Below are 25,412 nucleotides of genomic sequence, written 5' to 3' on the forward strand. Positions count from 1 at the left end.
TTTAGCTATTGTAGGGATACCAATTGAACAAACATACATGAATGTAGAGCATCATTTGCAAGTTTACACTATAATGCACTCAATATTATTCCTACAATGTCATAGGTATTTTACAACCTGCTCAGTAAATCAATAATAAATTTTTTGCGCAGTGCAATTTCCTCCTTTACAGTCGCGTCTCTCTCCTAAATGTGGCCGCTAAATTGCTGCTGTCAGACCAGCTGTTATTGTTCCTGCAAAATTACCAAAATGCAAGTGGGAATAACACAGTGTAGACATTCTGCCTTTGTTGCCAAGCAACGTAAGAGTGTGTTAGAGTGTGAATTGTTTTTTTTTTTTATTTGAGAGAGAGAGTTGTGGAGAGCTGTGCACCTTTTTGTATAGCTGCTTTAATAAAAATTACATCTTATACTGCATGCATTATTTTAGCAACATGCTGGAATAGTGTTTGGCATGTCTGCCTCACAGTCAGGTTATCCAGGTTAGAATCTCTTGTGGAGTTTTTTTTCCATCTACTCCGGCTTCCTCCCACATCCTAACATGCTAATTGGAGACTGTGCATGTGAATTTGCACATTTCCCGGTCAAATAAAGGGCCGAAACATTCAACCATTCCTAAAAGACTCGGCAATGCAGCCTCCAACAAATAACAGGAGTTAGAAACATTCTGGTCAAAGCAGGTGACCAAAATGCCGTTTGTGGCATTTGTTTACAACTGAATGGAAAGCTAACATGGGAGATTCCGACTATTTTGAAATGGTAGTTGTTGATTCACAGCGATCGTTCTGCCATACAATACCTCAATGCTAATGAGGGGGAATTACACTTCAACGACTGTCGTTGGCTTTGACCAATAGGATTGCTTTTTTGCATCAAAGCAGATGTTTTTCTCACTACTATAGTGCAAAACCATCCTTGCCCAGGCACACCCTACTGGTTTTGGAGTATAACTATTTGGGGTTTTGGCATCAGCCAGTAGACTCGATCTGACCAATCTAAGTCTAAGACTAAATCTGACCAATCTAAGTCTATGATCATGAACTGATGAAGTCTACTCGGATTAGAGGCGAAACGTCTTCTAAGACAAACCAAACAGTCCAGTTGCGATCAAAAGAATGCCCTGATATTACAATGACCTGGATGAATGAAAACAATCATAGACCTGAGATGAGTCTGCCGCTAGTCTTTAGTGCGCAAGCCAATTTACCAGTCAGCTCGTGAATGGCGAGTACTCATCTTCGTTTTTAAGAATGAATGTTCCCAATATAATGTTGGAAGCAGAAACATTTATGAACCACCATAAATTTCTACATGTGTAATACATTTTTATTAATGTGTAGTTTCCAGCATATTCTGTTATCTATTACAACTCATAACATGTTTTTTCTTGTGCTATATGAATGTTTACTCCTATTTGTATTTGTTTGCTTAGTTTAGTTTTTCCAAATAACATTATTTTAGTCTTACTTAAATGTAAGAATAATCTATTTTTATAAAATGGTCTACTCAATTTATTATTTTCTACCCCTGAGCAATATGCATTATTGTCATCTGCAAATTGTATTGGTTTGGGGTCCTTTGTGATCGTAAAAATGTTGTCTAATGTATAGGTTGAAATAATCTTAGTCCTAGAACTGACCCCTGGGATATATATATATATATATATATATATATATATATATATATATATATATATATATATATATATATATATATATATATATATATATATATATATATATACATACATACACACATACACACAGTATATGTCCGCCAATAGTTTTTAATACTATCGTTATATCTTAATAATACATTTTGGTGAATCATTCTTACTTTGTCTTGCAAATTTGACAGCGACAAGACAACACATACGTCCTCAATGCACTGCAGCGTCCTTGTTAGCTAGCTATAAGAGTGTTCTTGCTACTTCTAAATCAATAATCCTGGTTCCATGGTGACAAATAAACTATGTTTCTTACAAATATTGTCACTGCAGGACAATGAAAAGCTAAACATGCTCCACTAGGTTGTGAGTTCAAACCCCGGCCGAGTCATACCAAAGACTATAAAAATGGGACCCATTACCTCCCTGCTTGGCACTCAGCATCAAGGGTTGGAATTGGGGGTTAAATCACCAAAAATGATACCCAGGCGCGGCCACCGCTGCTGGTCACTGCTCCCTTCACTTCCCAGGGGGTGATCAAGGGTCATGGGTCAAATTCAGAGAATAATTTCGCCACACCTAGTGTGTGTGTGACAATCATGGGTACTTTAACTTTAACTACACGTATATGCTAACCGCTAAATTCGAGCTCTTATAGTTGGCTCTTATTACTACCTTCTTAATAATGTTGTTTGTATAATTTCTTATTTTCTTTACTTCTTCCTTTATAGTTATAATTTTAGATTGTGAAGACTGGTAGATGATCAATAATATCAGTAATTAACAAGCCACTATTTGTTTTTTTATTAAAGCAATTCCAAAACATATTGTCAATTAACGTTGTACTGTGTTCTGTTATTCTACTTGATTTTGTGACTTTTGGATATAGACTTTCTGTACATTCTATGAAGTCCTCAATCTTTTAATTTTTTTAAATTGTTTTTCTTTTCTTTTAGCTTTCTCGAATTTTAAAGTCCCCTCATATAATGATACTTTTTAGTTATAATCTGTGTATGTTGTTTTGATCTAGTCCATGCATTTCTCAATGCTTGACTTTGGTGTTCTTTATATGCAATTGACATTTTAACTTTTTTCTTGACTGATTTCTATTGTTATACATTAGTATGTTACTAATGGTCTTTGAATTATCTTTTTAATGTCTTCAAAGTAAGTTAAATTTGTCTTGCTAATTTGACAATAACTGCAGATTAATATGACATGATAAAATTTTTACCTATATATGTTAGAGATGCTAAAAGAAATTATTCACATTCGAATCATGATTCTTATTTGTTCAGATTCTAAATATTCAGATAAAAAACAACAACAACAACATATATATATATATATATATATATATATATATATATATATATATATATATATACATATATATATATATATCTATATATATATATACAAATGTGTAGATATATATATATTTTTAAGAATTAATTTAAAAAAATATATTTTTTAGCCCATTTCCACGCTTACTCGCTGTATGTATACATCAGAAGCAAAGAAGAGCTTTTGTAACATGTAACCTGTTTTGAAATTAAGAAAAATAAAATAAATTCGATGCCAAATAATATATATTGCGAGAATCGTGTTTAATCGAGAATCGATTCTTAAGACTGTGCCAGTGCCTAAATTGTGCCCAAACCAATAAGTTAAAAAAGTTAAAGTACCAATGATTGTCACACACACACACACACACACACACACACACACACACACACACACACACACACACACACACACACACACACACACACACACACACACACGAGGTGTGGTGAAATTATTCTCTGCATTTGACCCATCACCCTTGATCAACCCCAGGGAGGTGAGGGGAGCAGTGGCCACTCCCGGGAATAATTTTTGGTGATTTAACCCCCAATTCCAACCCTTGATGCTGAGTGTCAAGCAGGGAGGTAATGGGTCCTATTTTTATTGTCTTTGGTATGACTCGGCCGGGGTTTGAACTCACAACCTACGGATCTCAGGGCGGACACTCTAACCCCAAGGCCACTGAGTACCATAGAAAAGAAAACATACAGATCCTCTTTTAAAAACAATGCATTTTGTGCCGTTTAAGTTTAATTGAACTGTAAATAACTACTTCAATTTTGTAAGTACATTTCAACGATTTTGAATACAACAATAAAAAAATCCTAAATATCATCACAGCAAAACCAAAATAATTACAGAAAATGTGCAAAAACAAACATGCTTGTGTAAGCTGTTTTACTGAGACACTTATTTCGTTCTACAAGATTTAGCGCACAGCCGTTTTATTGTGAAGGCCCATGAAGTGTGCTGTTGGTATTTTAGACACAGGCTGCTGTGTTTTGACGAGAGACAGGCTGTGTTCAGATAAAAAGTAGTTCTGGAGTTCCTGCCTGCCGTCCTTACTTCACATTGAGCCTGCACAACATCAGCGGTCATCTTTTAAGTCTCTCAGTCGCACTTGTGTTGTACTGTTGAAGTTCAAAATTTCGACTTTTGTAAATGTAACTCGCTCGCTTTAACCGTGATTGGTGCATAATGACTGAATTTTGCGACAGTAAAATTGTGAATGAGTTTTGGACTCTGTGTGTTTGTGTCTGGATCGCCCTACTAATGTATCAATGTATTCATTTTGCACTAAAATGTGGCACCAATAGCTGCTTCTTTTTTCGGTCTCGTTACTACCATGTATGTCGGCCTTGGTGCTGTACAGGATTATCAAAATAATTGTTCAAAATCAATACATTTTCAAAAATATTATTAAATATCTAAATATCCTTTTGGTCTGTGCACAACAAGATAATGTTATTTATTTTAAGTGTAAGCACATGGCCCTGATCATGCTACATGTGCATGTGAAAACAAATGACCCAGAAGATCACATCTCAATTCTAAGCAAGAGAGCGGTGATTCACATTTGTTGCAGAATCTTGCAGCCCTTCCATAAAATAAAAAGTATTTCCTCAGTACATTTTACAACTGGGTTTTGCTGTCTTCACTGGTCAGTCTCTTTGTGGCGTCCAGCACACCTTTGACATATTTGAATAATGGTGTGGTAAGCAGTAGACGAGGAGAGAGAGAAAGGCAGGGAGTGCTGTTGAGCAGCAACTTGCACTTGCAGCATCACTGCCTTCTCAGGAAAAAGCCCTTGGACAAGCCAGCCATCCTCTGCTAGCCTGACTGTTTACCTCTTTAACACCTTCTACTATTCCTCCGGTGAGTCAACAATCTGGACAGTGTAATTGTGCTGTTTTTGTCTATGTGCCATGTTGTTACATCTATGCGGAGAGGAAATGTATTGGCAGACTGTTACGGTGTAGATTGTGATGTAATATTACTCACACAGACTGCTGCCAAGGCATACCCATACAAATATGAGCTTGTTGGAACAACCTGTACCGCCATAGCTACAGTATTTCTTGTTGTGGTCTTTGCTGGATGAACTCTGAATGCATACAACATGTACATTTTTTTTGCTTCTTTTGGGATTGCACATCTCATCACCATTTGAGCTCTTCAACTGGCTGTTAAAATTTAGCCATTTTTTCTTAGGTGCACAGATGCTTATTACTGCCACCACTTGATACAGAGATGATTCCTGTAGTGTATGACTTTATTTATTTGATAGCAGGTGTGACCCAGGTAGCAGCGAGGTTAGATTTACATTAAAGGTTTGATTTATACAACATGGTGGAATCACATACCAACCAATACGACATTAAGTATTTGTTAATTTATGTTAAGCAGAGTTAAAATGACAAGTTACACAGCATTAAACATCTGTGTAACGAGACTGGAACTTCTTGCACAATTAATCAAATTATAATCACAATCACAATTTTGTCTGCCACCATTAAATGAGGGTGATCTTCGGTGATAATATTTAAAAAGCAGTCTATGTTGCATATCAAATCAAGCTCTTCCACAATTGCGGTGTCAGAGAATAGACCCGTGAAGCGCGCTCCCGTCGAGGCCGGTGGCCATTGTGTATGAGCACAAAACTCCATCAACATGCTAAACTGGAACATTAACATTAACAATCTTTTCCCTAGGTTGCTTCAGCCGATTGCTTCGTTTCACCCATTTTACTCGCTTCACTTTTGTACTGCACTGTTGTTATCAGATGCACAATGTGTGGACAATACTGGGGACAGACTCCTTTGTCCCACCCAAAAATATATCGCAGAGAAGAAAAATATTTGATTTTGTTTTCATTTTGAAAGTGCAAGACATCGTTGTCTCACTGGTCACTCCTTCACTCACCTGCTCTCACTTTGAGAGTGTTAGAAGAGGAGAGAAAAATGCAGCAGGCGTTCTATAAAACAATGGGTAGGTTACGTTACCATCAATCAATCAATCAATCAATCTTTATTTATATAGCCCTAAATCACAAGTGTCTCAAAGGGCTGCACAAGCCACAACGACATCCTCGGTACAAAGCCCACATATGAATATGACTTGTTTATAAAGTCTTGCCATTTTTGTTTTGGAAAGGTCACTTGTCAATTATTTATTTGCTAACTTACCAACAACATCAGCACTAGCTAAAATGTTTTGTAATCTCATTTGATTGAATGCAGGTTGTAAAGTGACACAATGCTGAGTTGTCAGTGACGCAAAAAGTTTGTGTATTAGATGTGAGAGGCATCACGCTAATTTAATTTTTTTGGCCAAACAGTTGCACTGATCCAGATGGTGTTGTTGGAGAAAAACAAAGCTTGTTTGTATAGACCTTAATCTTCATCGGCCAAACTGATTTGTGTTTTAAATTGATATTAAAAAGTAAGCACCATGTTTTTTTTTTTGTACATCGTTTGTGGTAAAATTTGATTTACAATTTTTTTTTTCCCGATTTTTCCCCCTACGTTTTAAAGAAACCAATGAGTACAAATGACAGAGATAATTCAAAACAAGTTTTTCTTTTATTTGATCAAAAAATAGTAGTTTTAAATGACACTTGTCCAGGGTGTACCCCGCCTTCCGCCCGATTGTAGCTGAGATAGGCTCCAGCGCCCCCCGCGACCCCGAAGGGAATAAGCGGTAGAAAATGGATGGATGGACTGCATACACTGCATCTTACTTTTAGCAACATTCTAATTTGAATAACGTTGTTCTTTTTAGAGCAGATATAAATTGTACTTTTTTATGCAATAATTTTCAAATAACTAATTAAGAGCTACCTTTGGGGAGCAATATTTCTGTATTGCATTGCACATTGAATGCAAATAATAATCTCGAACACTAAGATCAATACAGTTCTAACTTAAAACTTATGTCTTGAACAAAATGTTTAAAAATGTAGTATTATGCATTGTATGCAAATAAATAATCAAGAAAGTGGATAAACGCAGCCTTTTTCATTCACACATCTTAGCGATGTGCTGAGCGACTGCTTTAGTGATCATTCTCCACCGTGCTTCTTTCTCATCATACATGGTCTCATCATACATACCTGGTATAAATGATTCCACCACAGTAAGAAGCTTTTTGGCCCAAGTTTGTTTGTTGTTACAGTCTTGTCTTCCTCATTTAGACTATGTTTACACTGCAGGCCAAAGTGGCCCAAATCTGATTTTTTCGAAATGTGATTTTTCCCAGCTGAGTGTTTACATTGCAAATAAAATGTGATCTTTATCAGACTTCAGTATAAATACGCACAGGCCCCAATGTGGCCCCAATGTGGCCCCAATGTGGCCTCGACGTCACTTGCATGCGCAGTTCGATAAAGTGAAAACAATATGATGACATATCTACTTCCGCTGGCCGGCTGCGTCTTTCTCGATTCACGAATGACGTAGCTCGCCTAAAGCTGACGAAAAAGTCACATACGGGTCGCATTCAGGTCGTATTGCGTTAGACTGAAGTCACATTTAAAAAGATCAGATTCCAATCTGTTTTGGACTACCTCCTAATGTGGTCTTAATCAGATGCGAAAAGATCAGGTTTGAAGAACTTTAGACTGGCAAAAAAAAATCAGATGTGTCACTTTAGGGCAAAAAAAATCAGATTTGGTGTACAGTGTAATCAGGGCCTTAGAGTTGCATTTACTGCACTCAACTGAAGGCTTCGGTTTTTAGATGCTTGAGTAAGTTCGCTGTGCTACTGCCTTTTTTTAAACAAACTTTGCTGCGTGCAGTCATTTGTACCACGCCTGTTGCCGCAAAACCAAAGTACAGACAACACTATTCAATCAATCAATCAATCAAAGTTTATTTATATAGCCCTAAATCACAAGTGTCTCAGTACAGAAGGAGCGTTAAGATTCTGGACAAATGATAGGCTATCTGTGTTTTTCATCCAGCTGTCCGTAGTAACTATGACACGCTGTCACATTCACTTCAGTTGCTGCTGCCGCGCAACAACATTCACGTTATTTTCTTTGGAACAAATATCTTGCTCTCGTTAGTGTTAACAATAGCCATGTTTTGCTAGGTGTGCCGCTGAGAAAATAAGGGGGAGTGCAGAGGCTATGGAAGCTACTGGGGGCAAAAAGTATGCTGTAGCAAGAGGAGAAAATAAATAATTTATAAAAATTTTTAATGATCTGCAAAAAAAACTTGATTATATCAATAACATCAATAAATTGTCATTGCCTGAAAAACCTTGTAGTATTTTGATGTCAGAAAGTTATTATTTTAAAGAGGCCCTATTATGCAAAACTAACTTTTCTTACCTATTTATACCTACTGTTGTGTGTTTGGGATCAGCATAAGCTCAGAACATTTTAAATCAAACAATGGAGGCATTGCAGCTATATTTATTAAATTCCTTCTTTCATACGTCCGCCAGACGAGCCGGAACTTGCTAAACCTGTGACTATTTTCGCACCGATGACGTCACCGGATCTTGCATATGTGGTATAAATTTACCCAAAAAGGATTACTATATCAGTTGCTAGCTCACATTGTAGTCCGACGATGTAGTCAATAAGTTCCTTTTTTTCCTCTATCCTCTTGTTGTGGGGCAGACAGGCTTGTACATGCACATGCATCCTGCACTGTTGCCATTTGTAATGCAAAGTAGCGTATAGTTTGAACTTAATCTGTCAGTAGACTCGCTATGGAAGTGTTAAAAACTACAACAAAGTTGGCGGGGTGGAGTTGCTGTCAAAGTGGAGCCACGTAAATAAGAAACAGCGCATCCTGAAGAGACAGTCAGAAAGCATCTAGAAAACCGTCTGTAAAACATAATCTATGCAATAGGTTGACAGAGCAACCACCACTACATGTTATATAGACCACAAAGAAGTGTTATAATTGTCGGAAAAAAATCCTAATATGACCCCTTTAAAAACAGTCCATGTGACATAGTGTTTTATGAATGTTTTGCGGTTTATAGTTAAGTCCTATTTGACATATTTCTGCCTAAATTCTCTATAGATCTGTCCTGTCACCAATACAGTATGTGTACCCCAATCTGAAACACATTCTTACACCCTTGGACGTTTGCACAACACATTGCTCTGCTTGTCTCCTTGGAGTCACACTAGCAGGACTAACAGCTAACCATCGAGCTAAGTAGAGTGGAGACATTTTTCCATCGAGTGCCAACATTTTTACCGGTGTTCTGGCAAGATATGCTCCCCATTGGAATTCATGCACCCCCTGCATCTGCGCATGCGTATGACTCCAGGGGAAGCGTAAATGTTATTGTGCATTGAAGGACTCTTTCACTTGAGTTCAGTCATTACAGTAAATAACTATATATTTGTATTGTATCATTTAGTATACATGTTTCACACTACAAACAATCAAATGTATAATTAGGTCAAATGGGGGTGTCCAATTGGTGACGCGCAGGCCACCCATGAAGCATAAAAAATGGGAAAATATATCTAACGGCATCATGTAATGAGAAAAAGCTGACACTGATACTAATAATGAACAATAACAAAAATATTTTTCTTTAAATACATGGATAATGTTTATTTAGCCTTTTTTGTTAGACTATTTAATTACAAATTACATGATAGTGTCGTTTTCACTGCATGTTCAAACCAAGGGTGGCAATAGACAATCCCATATTAAAAAATGCCAAATCAGTGGGTAAAAAAACACCAGAGTCTAAAAGACAAGCAGTAGAAACCCTCAAGCAGCAAGAACAGTGTTTCACTTATTTTGCAACATTCTTATCTTTCTCTTTTCTGTGTTTTTTTTTCCAGTCACAATGAGCGAAAGGTGACCTGCAAGCACCCTGTATCAGGAGCCCCCTCCCAAGACAACTGCATCTTTGTAGTAAATGAACAGTAAGTCTCTTAGCTTCGTGATGCATGTGGTTAGCATTATGTGCTTTTAACTTATGTACTGGTTACCAGTCAGACAGACCTGCAGTGTTATAAATATGTTCAGTAAATATCAAGATGAATGTGCCAAATAATCACAAATATTTCCCCTACAAATAAGTCAAAATTAAATAAACATTTGCTCCTAAAAGGCCAATTTAAATCAGTTGCTAGCTCATATTGATTTACTTTATTTCATGAACAATTTTCATTAATTCTTTGTAAAGTGGACCTTTCAACAACGATCCACACTCTATTTATTTTTCATCTGTTGTTTTATACATTCAGTTAAGTGCACCCTTTTTAAACCGTTTCTTTAAAGGTGCTGTTTGCAACCTCCTCACAATAAAATTTTTCGAAGCAAGACATATAACAAGAACACCAACAGCTAGCTTATGTTACTATCACATGCATGTGTTAGATATGTACCTAATTACGGTATGTCAATACATACGAGAAGCCATAAGAGGGCGGGATATGCTGTGTAAACTACTTTGGAAAGTTGGCGTATATACATATATACACATGGTTGAGTTGACCATGTACCGGTATGTCAAAGTCAACTCAATTGGGCTTTTTTTAGTAGTAAGGAAAACACATTGGACCGGGGAGTGATGGGTTGGTTCGACGTGAACGGGTTGTCGACATACTGTAAGTAGGACCAACTTAATTGGGTTCCACAGTAGTGCCCTCCGATTTAAGAGGCGTTGTTCCCCATTTAGTCGTTATTAGTGCAACACACACTGCTTGCAAAGCAAACATGACATCTGTAATGCTTATGTTTAAGATTGAGCTCAAATATTTCAACATCCAGACCGGGGCAGACTTAAGGAGGAAAAAAACAAAAGAATGACGTAATACCTGCTGACAAGAAAAGAGTGCACCTTGCTGGAATGGGGAGAAATAATGTAATCAAAAAGCTACTAAGGTTTGCCTGTATTAAATCACATGCAAGGTAAGCTAATGGACTAAGCTTGTGCGCTTTCTTAAATGAGCAAAATATAGCACAAAATCCATTTAGCGTGTGTATTCAAAATATATGCTAATAATCAGAACGGCCACAATACTGGGAAGAGGCGATGCAAATATAATTATTTAGCACTTTCAATTAGGGGTGTATACAGAGTTGCACTATTTTTTGGTACCGGTTCCTAATTGGGTCAGTACAGGAGGAGCGTTAAAATTCTGGACAAATGATAGGCTATCTGTGTTTTTCATCCAGCTGACCGTAGTAACTATGACACGCTGTCACATTCACTTCAGTTGCCGGTGCCACGCATAATAAAGACAGGGGTAGGATGTAAAAATCGTCTTGGAATAATAACAAATAAGGAACCAACACTACACAAAAGTTTGTAACACAGCAAGTCCCTCAAAGTCACGCAGGCTAATAAGAGTTAGTGTCAGGTTGAAGTGAACACACTTTACTCATCAACCGTACTCTTAGCGATACAATAATCCACGAACCAATATTAATCCACTCAAAAAAGTTAAAAAAATTAAGTATAATAATAATCCATAGAGATGCTGTGAAGGAAGATGGCATCCACAGTCAGGTCTCCAGTCGCTTTCTGAAGCCACTCCACTGCGCAGCGTTTGTGTGGCATCAAAACATACCTTGCTTACCGGTAATGCACACCCACCCAACATGCTAATTGATTTTATTCATTTATATGATATATTAAAAATAATACATCATGTAAAAGGTCTGCGCTCTGCACATGAATGCCATACATAAATATTATTTCCAGCTGAGTGTAACCGTAATGAATAGAAACTCAGTGATGGATATGTGTGGTATTTACAAGATGGTGACATAACTGCATTACATAGTACCGTTAAGAGTACCGATGAATACAGGTATCGATATAGAATATTTATGTTGGTATCGATGAAATCCCTTAGCATATACATTCCCACATCTCTACTCGCAATGTGAGTCATCAAGACTGCAACGGTCTTGCGGCCGCTGTTTTGTGTCAATATTTAGCAAGTTTAAAATGTTTGTGCAAACTGGCAGTTGCACTAAAATGGCTGTGAGAAAGGAGGCGATCGTGCTGAAAAGACAAACGATGGATCTTCCGTCCTATGTGTCTGTCAACATATTGTGCTGTCATAGAAAAATCTTACACATATAGTCTATTCAGCAATATCATGTTAAACATTTTTAGCTGACGGACGACATAAGGGGCTGATTAAAACAAATTAATTTGATGCATTTTGGTGTCTGCTGGCGTTTGTTTTTATTAGCTTTATTCTATTTAATTTAGTTGTTTGTTGTTAATCAATAGGACTCTATACCAAACCTTTTTTTTTTTCAAACACCCAAGCTTTCACTTTTGTTTAATGTGACTTCTAGATGACATAAAGAATGGAACAATGTCCCTGCAGTGATGTGTGCTGTGCAATCAAACAGCAAAATAAGCATTTAAGTGGGGAACAATATGACATAAATCTCTCGCCTTCACAGTTATGTGTTTTCCTGAGGGAATATGGAGACAAATCAACAAATGCCATAACACAACCTCATTGGCTGTGTTGGTACATTCATTGAAAGGCATTTTAACTATCCTGCATCTCTTGCTCCATTGTGACACATCTTCTTTGACTTTTTGTTTTATTGTTATTTGTTGCCATTATTCATTGAATTTCATTCATAGTCTTACTTTGGATTTTTATCATTTTGTCATCTGTTCTATTTTTAGTGCAAAATATGGAACGCTTGTCCATCCTGATAAGCCCCTTGAGGCTGACACCAGGTAATAAACCCACAGATGGAGCAGGTTTAGCTTTCAGTTTCTCTGTCAGCATTGATCATTTGAACACACTCTTTAAAGTGCTGTTTTCTTCAGCCTTATTAATATTAATAGCCAATTATAATATCAATCAATCAAAGTTTATTCATATAGACCTTAATCACAAATGCCTCAAAGGGCTGCACAAACCACAACGACATCCTCCTCTGATCCCACATCAATCAATCAATCAATCAATCAATCAATCAATCAAAGTTTATTTATATAGACCTTAATCACAAATGCCTCAAAGGGCTGCACAAACCACAACAACATCCTCCTCTGATCCCACATCAGGGCAAGAAAAAACTCAACGCAATGGGCACAATGTGGTCCCCCCCACCCAGTGCAATGGATGCCGAGTGGATAATAGTGGATGACACACAGAGAGAAGACTAACCGTACTTGCCAAACAGAGAGGAAGTGGTGTCAAAGAAAATCTCTTGACAGCGTAGGCTAGTTTGTACATACTGTATTTACATAGCAGCCAAAAACAAACATACGTATATGATACAGTTGCAGTCAAAAGTCAGACTCAACGTTCTTTGTAAGGTCACTCAGTCTACTACTGCTTGACTGTGTTTCATTTCTCCATTGATTCATTCATTCATTGTTCATTTTTGGTATCTTGTTAAGTGTTGAGAAAGGAACTTATAAATACAATGTATTATTATTGTCATAAACAATAGGTGGTACAATGCACCCAGCGATTCATTAAGGAACAGCGTCTTTTTAAACGGAGGCCACAGTTTGACTTACATTCTTTGTTATACCGTTCAAAGACAATAAAGACGGTATCTCGTTAATCAACTATCATCCCTGCTGTGTAATGAAGTTGGCTGGGATTGATTGTTCTTGCAACATGGACCTGAATTAGAAGCAAAGTAGGCTACATTGTAAGCTGGCATTTTTATCGCATTTATTTACGAGTCATAATGCAAAAGAAAAAGAAAAAGTGTGTTCTTGTCTTACATAAAGATTGTGAATGATAGGCAAATAACAAAAGAAAGTGCAGTACCCCTTTAATATGGGCATTCCCTGTCAAATCCGGCGTTCCACCTTTTTTTCCCGTCAACTGGTGTACTTTTGTTTGTACGCACCTCTGACACTGGAATAAGTGCAGCGTCCCTGGAAGGTAAAACATTATATTGCACTTAAAGTTTGGATGCAGCATACAACTACGTGTAATGAAATGCTAAAATAAACTTCCAGAAACCTATCGAATCTATTCTGATCGCTTCAGTTGAGACAGCTGCAAACATCTATTGATGCTATTCTGGATTAACTTTTAAAAAACAATAACATTCCTTGTACTCACCATGTTTTATACATTGGTCAAATGTATTGTTTCTATATGTCTCTTACCTTGTGGCAGGACAGCTCCAAAGACAGAGCAGGACAACGGTGACAGTAAGGACCGTCACATGAGCACCATGAGCGAAGCGTCTAACTACACAGGTGGCTCAGACAACAGCACCTTTGCTGAGAGCCCTGCCACTACAGTGACCCTCTCTTCTTCGTTCACACGGGTCAGTATGGTTATTAAATTACAAGAACGAGGTGGCACAGACTGAAATGTCTCTTATTATTATTTTGTAAAAGTTACAGACCTTATAGCCTCACACTTTGGATACCACCGATCTAAATGTTCCTGCTCTCTCACTTGCTCATTTCTAGCTACGTATATAGTATATCTCGCTAACTATACATTTATATAGTATTTTAATAATTAGTAAATGTGTTAATTAATTTAATCAAAAAGTTGGTACGGTATTTTAGATGGAAAAAAATTACAAAACATTTATTGGTCCATATAATACAATGACTCCTCTCTGAGCTGCCACCTTAACGTGGTGGAGGAGTTTGCGTGTCCCAATGATCCTAGGAGCTATGTTGTCCGGGGGCTTCCATGCCCCCTGGTAGGGTCTCCCAAGACAAACAGGTCCTAGGTGAGGGATCAGACAAAGAGCAGCTCGAAGACTTCTATGGAAATGCAAGAACCGAGACTCAGATTTCCCTCGCCCGGACGCGGGTCACCGGGGCCCTCCTCCGGAGCCAGGCCCGGAGTTGGGGCACGATGGCGAGCGCCTGGTGGCCGGGCCTGTCCCCATGGGGCCCGGCCGGGCACAGCCCGAAGAGGCAACGTGGGTCCCCCCTCCAATGGGCTCACCACCCATAGCAGGGGCCATAGAGGTCGGGTGCAATGTGAGCTGGGCGGTAGCCGAAGGCAGGGCACTTGGCGGTTTGATCCTCGGCTACAGAAGCTAGCTCTTGGGACGTGGAACGTCACCTCGCTGGGGGGGAAGGAGCCTGAGCTAGTGCGCGAGGTAGAGAAGTTCCGGTTGGATATAGTCGGACTCACCTCGACGCACAGCAAGGGCTCTGGAACCAGTTCTCTCGAGAGGGGCTGGACTCTCTTCCACTCTGGCGTTGCCAGCAGTGAGAGGCGACGGGCTGGGGTGGCAATTCTTGTTGCCCCCCGGCTCAGAGCCTGCATGTTGGAGTTCAACCCGGTGGACGAGAGGGTAGCTTCCCTCCGCCTTCGGGTGGGGGGACGGGTCCTGACTGTTGTTTGCGCTTACGCGCCAAACAGCAGCTCAGAGTACCCACCCTTTTTGGATTTACTCGAGGGAGTACTTGAGAGTGCTCCCCCGGGTGATTCCCTCGTTCTACTGGGGGACTTCAACGCTCATATTGGCAACGACAGTGAAACCTGGAGAGGCGTGATTGGGAAGAATGGCCGCCCGGATCTGAACCCAAGTGGTGTTTTGTTATTGGACTTTTGTGCCCGTCACGGATTGTCCATAACGAACACCATGTTCAAGCATAAGGGTGTCCATATGTGCACTTGGCACCAGGACACCCTAGGCCGCAGTTCTATGATCGACTTTGTAGTTGTGTCATCGGATTTGCGGCCTCATGTTTTGGACACTCGGGTGAAGAGAGGGGCGGAGCTTTCTACCGATCACCACCTGGTGGTGAGTTGGCTGCGATGGTGGGGGAGGATGCCGGACAGACCTGGCAGGCCCAAACGCATTGTGAGGGTTTGCTGGGAACGTCTAGCAGAGTCTCCTGTCAGAGAGAGTTTCAATTCCCACCTCCGGAAGAACTTTGAACATGTCACGAGGGAGGTGCTGGACATTGAGTCCGAGTGGACCATATTCTGCACCTCTATTGTCGAGGCGGCTGATTGGAGCTGTGGCCGCAAGGTAGTTGGTGCCTGTCGTGGCGGTAATCCTAGAACCCGTTGGTGGACACCGGCGGTGAGGGATGCCGTCAAGCTGAAGAAGGAGTCCTATCGGGTTCTTTTGGCTCATGGGACTCCTGAGGCAGCGGACAGGTACCGACAGGCCAAGCGGTGTGCGGCTTCAGCGGTCGCGGAGGCAAAAACACGGACATGGGAGGAGTTCGGGGAAGCCATGGAAAACGACTTCCGGACGGCTTCGAAGCGATTCTGGACCACCATCCGCCGCCTCAGGAAGGGGAAGCAGTGCACTACCAACACCGTGTATGGTGCGGATGGTGTTCTGCTGACCTCGACTGCGGAAGTTGTGGATCGGTGGAGGGAATACTTCGAAGACCTCCTCAATCCCACCAACACGTCTTCCTATGAGGAAGCAGTGCCTGGGGAATCTGTGGTGGGCTCTCCTATTTCTAACTATCGTGGGATCACACTCCTCAGCCTTCCCGGTAAGGTCTATTCAGGTGTACTGGAGAGGAGGCTACGCCGGATAGTCGAACCTCGGATTCAGGAGGAACAGTGTGGTTTTCGTCCTGGTCGTGGAACTGTGGACCAGCTCTATACTCTCGGCAGGGTCCTTGAGGGTGCATGGGAGTTTGCCCAACCAGTCTACATGTGCTTTGTGGACTTGGAGAAGGCATTCGACCGTGTCCCTCGGGAAGTCCTGTGGGGAGTGCTCAGAGAGTATGGGGTTTCGGACTGTCTGATTGTGGCGGTCCGCTCCCTGTATGATCAGTGTCAGAGCTTGGTTCGCATTGCCGGCAGTAAGTCGGACACGTTTCCGTTGAGGGTTGGACTCCGCCAAGGCTGCCCTTTGTCACCGATTCTGTTCATAACTTTTATGGACAGAATTTCTAGGCGCAGTCAAGGCGTTGAGGGGATCCGGTTTGGTGGCTGCAGGATTAGGTCTCTGCTTTTTGCAGATGATTTGGTCCTGATGGCTTCATCTGGCCAGGATCTTCAGCTCTCACTGGATCGGTTCGCAGCTGAGTGTGAAGCGACTGGGATGAGAATCAGCACCTCCAAGTCCGAGTCCATGGTTCTCGCCCGGAAAAGGGTGGAGTGCCATCTCCGGGTTGGGGAGGAGATCTTGCCCCAAGTGGAGGAGTTCAAGTACCTCGGAGTCTTGTTCACGAGTGAGGGAAGAGTGGATCGTGAGATCGACAGGCGGATCGGTGCGGCGTCTTCAGTAATGCGGACGCTGTATCGATCCGTTGTGGTGAAGAAGGAGCTGAGCCGGAAGGCAAAGCTCTCAATTTACCGGTCGATCTACGTTCCCATCCTCACCTATGGTCATGAGCTTTGGGTTATGACCGAAAGGACAAGATCACGGGTACAAGCGGCCGAAATGAGTTTCCTCCGCCGGGTGGCGGGGCTCTCCCTTAGAGATAGGGTGAGAAGCTCTGCCATCCGGGGGGAGCTCAAAGTAAAGCCGCTGCTCCTCCACATCGAGAGGAGCCAGATGAGGTGGCTCGGGCATCTGGTCAGGATGCCACCCGAGCGCCTCCCTAAGGAGGTGTTTAGGGCATGTCCGACCGGTAGGAGGCCACGAGGAAGACCCAGGACACGTTGGGAAGACTATGTCTCCCGGCTGGCCTGGGAACGCCTCGGGATTCCCCGGGAGGAGCTGGACGAAGTGGCTGGGGAGAGGGAAGTCTGGGCTTCCCTGCTTAGGCTGCTGCCCCCGCGACCCGACCTCGGATAAGCGGAAGAAGATGGATGGATGGATGGATAATACAATGATTTTATTGGTTTATTAGGTATTATATTTTATTGTCCATGCTAAAATGTTTTTATATGATTTGTGCTTGCTTGCTTCATTCTGTCTTGACACTGAATTACAAATGTCTGCACAACTATTTTACCTGCGGGTACCATTAAAGAAATCTTGACCTTGACCTTGACCTTGACCTTGATATATAACATTTAGTTAATCAGTAAATGTAATATTTAAATTTTAGATTCGAAAAAAAAAAAGATAACATTTATTGTCTTATATTAATATATTATTTGGATAATCATGGAAGGAACCCTTTAAGCGGAAAATATAGAGAAACATTTATTTGTCTATACTGTATAAAATGTTCCGTATATAACATTTAGTTGGTCATGGGAAAAACAATGGATGAAATGTATTGGCCCATATAATATTTATATATTATTTGGATAATTAGGAAATATATTTATTTAAATTTTAAATGGGAAATAAAGAAAAATATTTATTTATATATACTGTATATTATGTACAGTTGGTTAATCAGGAATTTTTTTAAATGTGGAAAAAAATAATGTCTGAAATGTATTGGCCATATAATATTTATATAATATTTGGATAATCAGGGTATTTGTTTATGTAAATTTTAGATTCTTTTGAGAAAGAAATCAACAAGCCGATATAATATTAATATAATATAATGTTCGTATTATCAGGATATGTATTAATAAAAAGATTTGATGAAAAAAGTAAATACATCAATCAAACTATCCTTTATTGATATAGATTTGTGGCGAGGCTTTAACAAGCTTTGCAATCAAACACATGTTTAATATAACTCTTTAAGTACCCAGAGATGTTTATTTGTTTATTGTATAATATACAATAGACCAGGGGTGGGCAATTAATTTTTACCGGGGGCCGCATGAGCAACCCGAGCACTGCTGGAGGGCCACACCGACAATATTTCAATTCAATTTTGCTCAAATTATTTTTGATATACCGTAAGATAAATAATAATAATAATAATAATATTTTAATTCAACCAAACTTATCTTTATACAAAAGCAGATGACTTTTGATGGTTTTATTTTTAACACTTTCTTACACAACAGTTCCTGATGTATAATACAATGCAAAAATGTCAATTTCTGTTACTTTATCCTGCATCCTCTTTGTTGTGAATGTATCACGCCTGTAAGGTGATTGGCGAAGAAGGAGGAAGCGTTGCTGTTGCGGAAATGTGGAGTGAGGATAGACGTGCGTGTGGAAAGAACGAGATAAGTTGAGCTATGTTAGTATAGGTTGCTCAATAAAAGTTTAAAAAGAGCAACAGACTTGGTGTGCTCTTCTTCTGGGCGCTACAATTGGTGTCAGAAGTGGGATGAAATGCCTCCCAGTTCGCCTTGCCATCAAACCCGGGAGTCTTCATTGAGGGCGTAATTCCCCCATGCCAAGCAGCGCGCGCTGCACCTGTCGACGCTGCCTCTCTCCTCCCTCCCTCTCTCTCTCTCTCTTTGCGGCGAGCTCACGTCCGGGATTCACAGACATCTGCAGTCGCTGCCGGCACCTTTCAATCTTGACAAAGTTGCCAGGAAACATCGTGGCACGTACCTCCCGATGACGTAGCAGGCTGAGCACACAAGCAGCGCAGTATGCTCACACAAGCAGCGGCAGTATGCGCAAAGATTTACTTCTGACACCAATTGTAGCGTCCAGAAGAAGTGCACACCAAGTCTGACGCTCTTTTTAAACTTTTATTGAGCAGCCTATACTAACACAGCTCAACTTATCTCGTTCCTTCCACACGCACGTCTATCCTCACTCCTCATTTCCGCAACTAAAGAACACAATATCAACTTCAGCAGGTCGTTACACTATATTCTTTAAACACAGCAACCTGTGTACCACAAATTAAGCACACAGCTTTACCTTTAATTTCTGTAAAGAAATACTTGAAAGTCCATGTCTTGTTGAAAACACGCCATTCGCCATCAACTTTTCTCTTTTTAGCGTCTCGGGGATAACCGAGCATCACTTGTCGCTGTGCACCTTCACTCACAGGTTACACCCGGACATACGCCCATAAATAACACTTTTCAAAATAAAAGCACCACAATAGTATTGCACGCATGACATAGATGTTTTTTTAAATTTATTTTGTAATTTGTGATTGTAGCTGTTCACATTCACTCACAATCGCGCACGAGCATACGTCCACACAGAAGTAATAAAAATAACGCTTTTCGAAACAAAAGCAGCACCGTTGTATTGCACACTTGAGATAGATACTTTTTTAATTTTTTTATTGTAATTTATGATTGGCCTCACGCGGGCCAGACAGGGACGTACAAAGGGCCGGATGTGGCCCGCGGGCCGCAGAATGCCCAGGTCTGCAATAGACCGTTTTCCATTGCAGCTGAAATCAGAGTTTCTGCACTGTCATTAATAAATGATGCTGTATTTCTGCGTACACTTGCTAAAAGAAAGTATAACATCATATGTATTCTATATTCATGAGATATCATTATTCATAAACCAGCTTGAATGGACCCAGCTTTGTGGTTTGCAGTGAAAATTAAAAAAGGTCAAATCGCAGTATAAATTACTCATTGGAATGCAGTGCTTTCTTTTTAAACTGGATAAATTCAGGTAAATAACCGTAGGCATGTCACGGACAATGTATTCCTATTACAATTGGGTCTCATAAGAACATTATACACTTTCCACTGCAAATTGCACTTTGTTTTTAAAATGTAAAAATGGATAAAACATGTTATAGTACTTTTGAAATTAGGAGTATTTTCTTAAAGGGACAGGACTCATACGTGTTTTTCATGGACACATTCTGTGGGTTTACTTATTGGTAAAATATGAATAGGTGTGCAGGTTATCAAATATTCATTATCTATTTATTATAACCTATTTTCCCCTGTGTAGAAAAATACACCATCCATCTAACCATTTTGACAATATCAACACGTTTATTTTATATATTCCTCTTTTTTCAACAGCCCTCAAGGTCTTCCAAAAAGGTTCACAACTTTGGCAAGAGGTCCAACTCCATCAAGAGGAATCTCAATGCTCCAGTCGTCAAAAGCAACTGGCTTTACAAACAGGTAAGGCAGGATTTAACACTGTGTTATGATGATGACAAATGATATTTGAGTTAATGCAGCGGAACTTTCGAGGTCTTAAACAATCTGTTTTAGTTGACAGTAATCAACTTTTGACCTCCTCCACTTTAAAGAAATAAAGTTGTTTACTTAAAGTCTCGCCTATAATGGACAAAGAAAGGAGAGAGGACATGTTGGATGCCTAGGAGTCTATTCACGTTCTTTTCTTCTTGTTGTGTTATTGTTATTATAGTAAACATGAACATATGTGGTCAGCTACTTTTGTCTACATAAAATTTGATAGGCATAAGGGTCATTTCTTTGTAAAAAACGACTGTTTATGTCAACATGGGTTGTAGTATTGTTAACTTGATTATTATCGCTGTCTTGTTAGACAACATTACAATGTAAACATAGAAACTTCCTGTTCTGTGCAAAGTAAGCTTCAAAATGAAAGCATGGTAGTATTAACTCCAAAAACAGATGACAAATAAATGTACCATTACACGTATCCGATGATTGTTACATTGGTAGGGTTTTAAGAAATCTGTGCCTTATGTGTGTGAGAGAACATCATTATTAAAAGATTGTGTGGTAATTATAACCTCCCCCCCATCCGGCCCTTTAGGACAGTACTGGCATGAAGCTGTGGAAGAAGAGGTGGTTTGTCCTCTCAGACATGTGCCTTTTCTACTACCGTGGTAAGGGGACACAAACTGGAAACGGTTCTAATTCATGCATAGCACACACAGTACGGGTGGATAACCCATTAAAACACCTAATGAATACAGAGTTTTGCAAGCAGATAAAGAATGATTTTTGAATTAACAAGAAATGCATGGTCACACGCTGCTGTCTGTATGGTACGGTATGAAAAAACATTTTAGTGTAATTTTCTTCCTACATATACTGACCAACCAACCAACTGACCGTCCACATTTCCTGCACAATCTAATAATATGTAACAAATGTTACACCATTTTCAAAAAGAATAATGTTCAGTTTTGATAGGTGTTTATTTTATAATATGCTAATTATAGTGGTTGCATTTTGCAGGGGCGTTCAGATACACTACACAATCATCTGAACACTTTCTTTAATTAATTCTGTTTCGTGAAGCTACAGTCAAATGAGGTGTTATAAATTTATAAACAGCTCTCAATATGATGCAATACTTTTTATACTATTAAAACTACGAAAAAAAGAATACTCACAGTTGTTCAAAAATACAAGCTGTGTCCCAAATTGAATACTTGCATCAGTGAATTTCAATAAGTGTACTCTGTACAGTAGGGCTGTGTTTCAATTGAAATACTTTGTTTGGCGCACTAATGGATGGAACAACAATAAAGGATTTTGGGACAGTGCTACAGGCACTATACCGCAATGCGGGCGGTATAGCTCGGTTGGTAGAGTGGCCGTGCCAGCAACTTGAGGATTCCAGGTTCGATCCCCGCTTCCGCCATTCTAGTCACTGCCGTTGTGTCCTTGGGCAAGACACTTTACCCAACGGCTCCCAGTGCCACCCACACTGGTTTAAATGTAACTTAGATATTGGGTTTCACTATGTAAAAGCGCTTTGAGTCACTAGAGAAAAGCGCTATATAAATCTAATTCACTACAGTGTCAAAATTCTCACTAAGTACGCTGTGCACACAGTATACCTGTGGATGTACAAAAAGGTTAATACTAAGCTTAAAACGCTACCAAACAACCAAAAAATTGCATGCAATTATCATATTTTTTGACATTTTTTAAAATTGTGTCATTATTTATATGTTGTAGATGAAAAAGAAGACAGCATCCTGGGCAGTATCCTGCTGCCGAGCTTTCACGTCTCCATGCTGTCTGTGGACGACCACATCAGCAGGAAATATGCCTTCAAGGTGAATTAAAATGTCAATTAAATGATTTCAGGTCATTGATTCTGCGATTAGGTGGCAACTTTTCGTTAAAAGTGTGTGAATGTGAGTGTGAATGTTGTCTGTCTTTCGTGTTGGCCCTGCGATGAGGTGGAGACTTGTCCAGGGTGTAGCCCGCCTACCGCCCGAATGCAGCTGAGATAGGCTCCAGCACCCCCCGAAACCCCAAAAGGGACAAGCGGTAGAAAATGGATAGATGGATGGTCCCTTTTAAGGTTTTAATGTTGTCTGTCTGTGTTGGTCCTGCAATGAGGTGGCATCCAGGGTGTACCCCACCTACCACCCGAATGCAGCGGAGATAGGCTCCAGTACACCCCGCTACCCCAAAAGGGACAAGCGGTAGAAAATGGATGGATGGAGGTCATTGATCGTTAGCCTGCTGCATTTAAGACGTTAAAAGTGTGTGATTGTGAGTGTGAATGTTGTCTGTCTTTCGTATTGGCCCTGCGATGAGGTGGCGACTTGTCCAGGGTGTACCCCGCCTACCGCCCGAATGCAGCTGAGATAGGCTCCAGCACCGCCACGACCCCAAAAGGGACAAGCGGTAGAAAATGGATGGATGGAAACACAGAGAAACAAGGAGGCTGGCTGTGTACCTTCCTTAGGTGTGAATGGTCATTTGCTGTACAGTGGGGGAAATAAGTAGTTGATCTTCTACTGATTTTGTAAATTAAATAAAGGTTATACATTCATAAAAAATACATTTATATAAACAAATATTAATTAATTAATTTTTTAGTGAAATATGTTTATTTTACAAAAATTCTTCCTGAGATGTGTGCAGCCCTGCTGACCGTCTGATCTCTGCGCTTGCCAACTAGAGTTCCTCCACATTTTCCATGTTTTGCATTAAGATCCAGTAATTATTTCCTTCAATCAAATACAAAGAATTTGTAATGTTTATTCAATGTTAGTTTCCTGGATTTTTTTTTTTACAATCTGTGTTTCTCTGTAGAAAAAATAGGGTTGTCAATTAATTTTTTCAATCAGAATAATCCAATTTTGGAATTTGGATTAATCATTATTAATCACAGGTGATAACTTGCTTGCAAAAGTAAAATTTGCTGAAGAAAAGACCCTAATATTTGTACACAAATTCAATTTTATTGTAAGAATCTCATCCAGTTGTTAAACGCTTTACTTGAATGCATATCAATTATTTGCACAAAAATTGTTAACAGTTTTATCTAAAGTTATTTCAGGCTGTGAAATTTGCCAGCAAGCACACCAGTCGGAGTATTCTCACTCATTTATTTTTACTGACCCATGCATAGATCTGATCACTGACCGTATAGCGGTAAAGGTAAAAGAGCTTGTACAGTCAAAATAAATTGGATGATTAATATAAGTGTGTTTATGATTAATGTGATACTTTTTTTTGATTAATCGCATGAATTAACTCGTTAAGTTTGATAGCCCTAATACAAATACGATGCTGTTCTTCAGCAGGGGATTGTGTACTTATTTCCTCGCCTGCACAGTATGTGTCTTGTGATTGACTAGCAACCAGTTCAAGGTGTACCCCATTTCTCACCCAAAGTCAGCTAGGAGAAGCTCCATCTCACCCCAGACAGGATGATAAGTAGGAAATAAACAAACAACAACAGTAATGATGTCGAGACATGATAATGGTACTTAAAATAACTCCATGTTTTCTCTTTATTTGACAGGCCACTCACCCCAATATGAGGACATACTATTTTTGCACCGACACGGCCAAAGAAATGGAGTCCTGGATGAAAGTCATGACAGATGCAGCGCTCGTCCACAGTGAACCCGCCAAAAGGTCGGTGCTAACATACAGGGGGGAAAAGCCACTGATACACAAAGTTGTCATTATATACTGTAGAGCCACACATTGTGACCAGCTATATTCATTATCTTTAGTATCCTTGTGCATGTGTCTAAATGTGCCAAGTAAAGATGTAATTGGCATCCGAGACACTAGATTATTAATGGCACCATACCATCATGGTCAAATCCTGTTCATCCCTCTGAAAGTTTGGCTAGGTTTTGCACGCAGACTCAGACATGAAAGTCATAAAATGTCATACAGCACGGTTTATTAGAAAGATAGAGTGGAACCTTTATTTACGAACTTAATTGTTTCATTAAAAGTTTGTATGTTAAAGCACATTTCTCCATAAAAACAATGTAAACATGAGTAATGGGTTCCTGCCATGACAAAAGTGCTTTGTTTCGTAAAGGTTTGTACACTTTGTACACAATATAAAGCGCTATACAGTACTGTCTATCAAACAAACATAACAAGAGGGTGATGGATCAACTTTCTATTTAATAACAAAGCCAAAACAACAATAAATAGCTAAGCTGTCCTCAATGGCAGCGACCCTACTGGCACGCACACACACTTTCACTAGCCTTGTGGTGCACATACAGTTTAAAATCACAAAACTCTTTACCTTTGACAGCCAGGTTGCTAAAATGATTGTGAATAAATAAAAAATTCACTTTACCTTGTCAGTTAATCTGCATTGCGTGCGGCGGAAGGGAACGGAAGGAACGGGAGGACCGGGAGCCAGTGTCGACAACGCAGTCTATACTTCCTGAATGTTTCAAGCCAAACATCGATTGTCCATTGCTTTCTTTGGACTCATATTAATCCAGCAAAACTAGATACATGCTGTAAAAAGGCTACAAATTAAAAA

The 25,412-nt window shown here is 39.8% G+C and overlaps 1 protein-coding gene across 2 annotated transcripts in view; it reads left to right on the plus strand.

The window, feature by feature from the left end:
• LOC133606564 (pleckstrin homology domain-containing family A member 5-like) overlaps positions 1 to 25,412 on the plus strand; it is a 148,534-nt gene that overhangs the window by 69,319 nt on the left and 53,803 nt on the right. The window contains exons 4-10 of one of the 2 annotated variants that reach the window (XM_061960638.2): positions 9,836 to 9,919; positions 12,661 to 12,714; positions 14,126 to 14,279; positions 20,720 to 20,824; positions 21,450 to 21,522; positions 22,607 to 22,707; positions 24,414 to 24,529. In XM_061960638.2, coding sequence (XP_061816622.2) covers positions 9,836 to 9,919; positions 12,661 to 12,714; positions 14,126 to 14,279; positions 20,720 to 20,824; positions 21,450 to 21,522; positions 22,607 to 22,707; positions 24,414 to 24,529 — 687 coding nt within the window. The remainder of the gene's footprint in view (positions 1 to 9,835; positions 9,920 to 12,660; positions 12,715 to 14,125; positions 14,280 to 20,719; positions 20,825 to 21,449; positions 21,523 to 22,606; positions 22,708 to 24,413; positions 24,530 to 25,412) is intronic. The other variant, XM_061960637.2, reaches the window with a different exon arrangement.

The sequence above is a fragment of the Nerophis lumbriciformis genome, linkage group LG05 (genome assembly GCF_033978685.3).
Source record: "Nerophis lumbriciformis linkage group LG05, RoL_Nlum_v2.1, whole genome shotgun sequence".
In the NCBI taxonomy this organism is placed as follows: Eukaryota; Metazoa; Chordata; class Actinopteri; order Syngnathiformes; family Syngnathidae; genus Nerophis; species Nerophis lumbriciformis.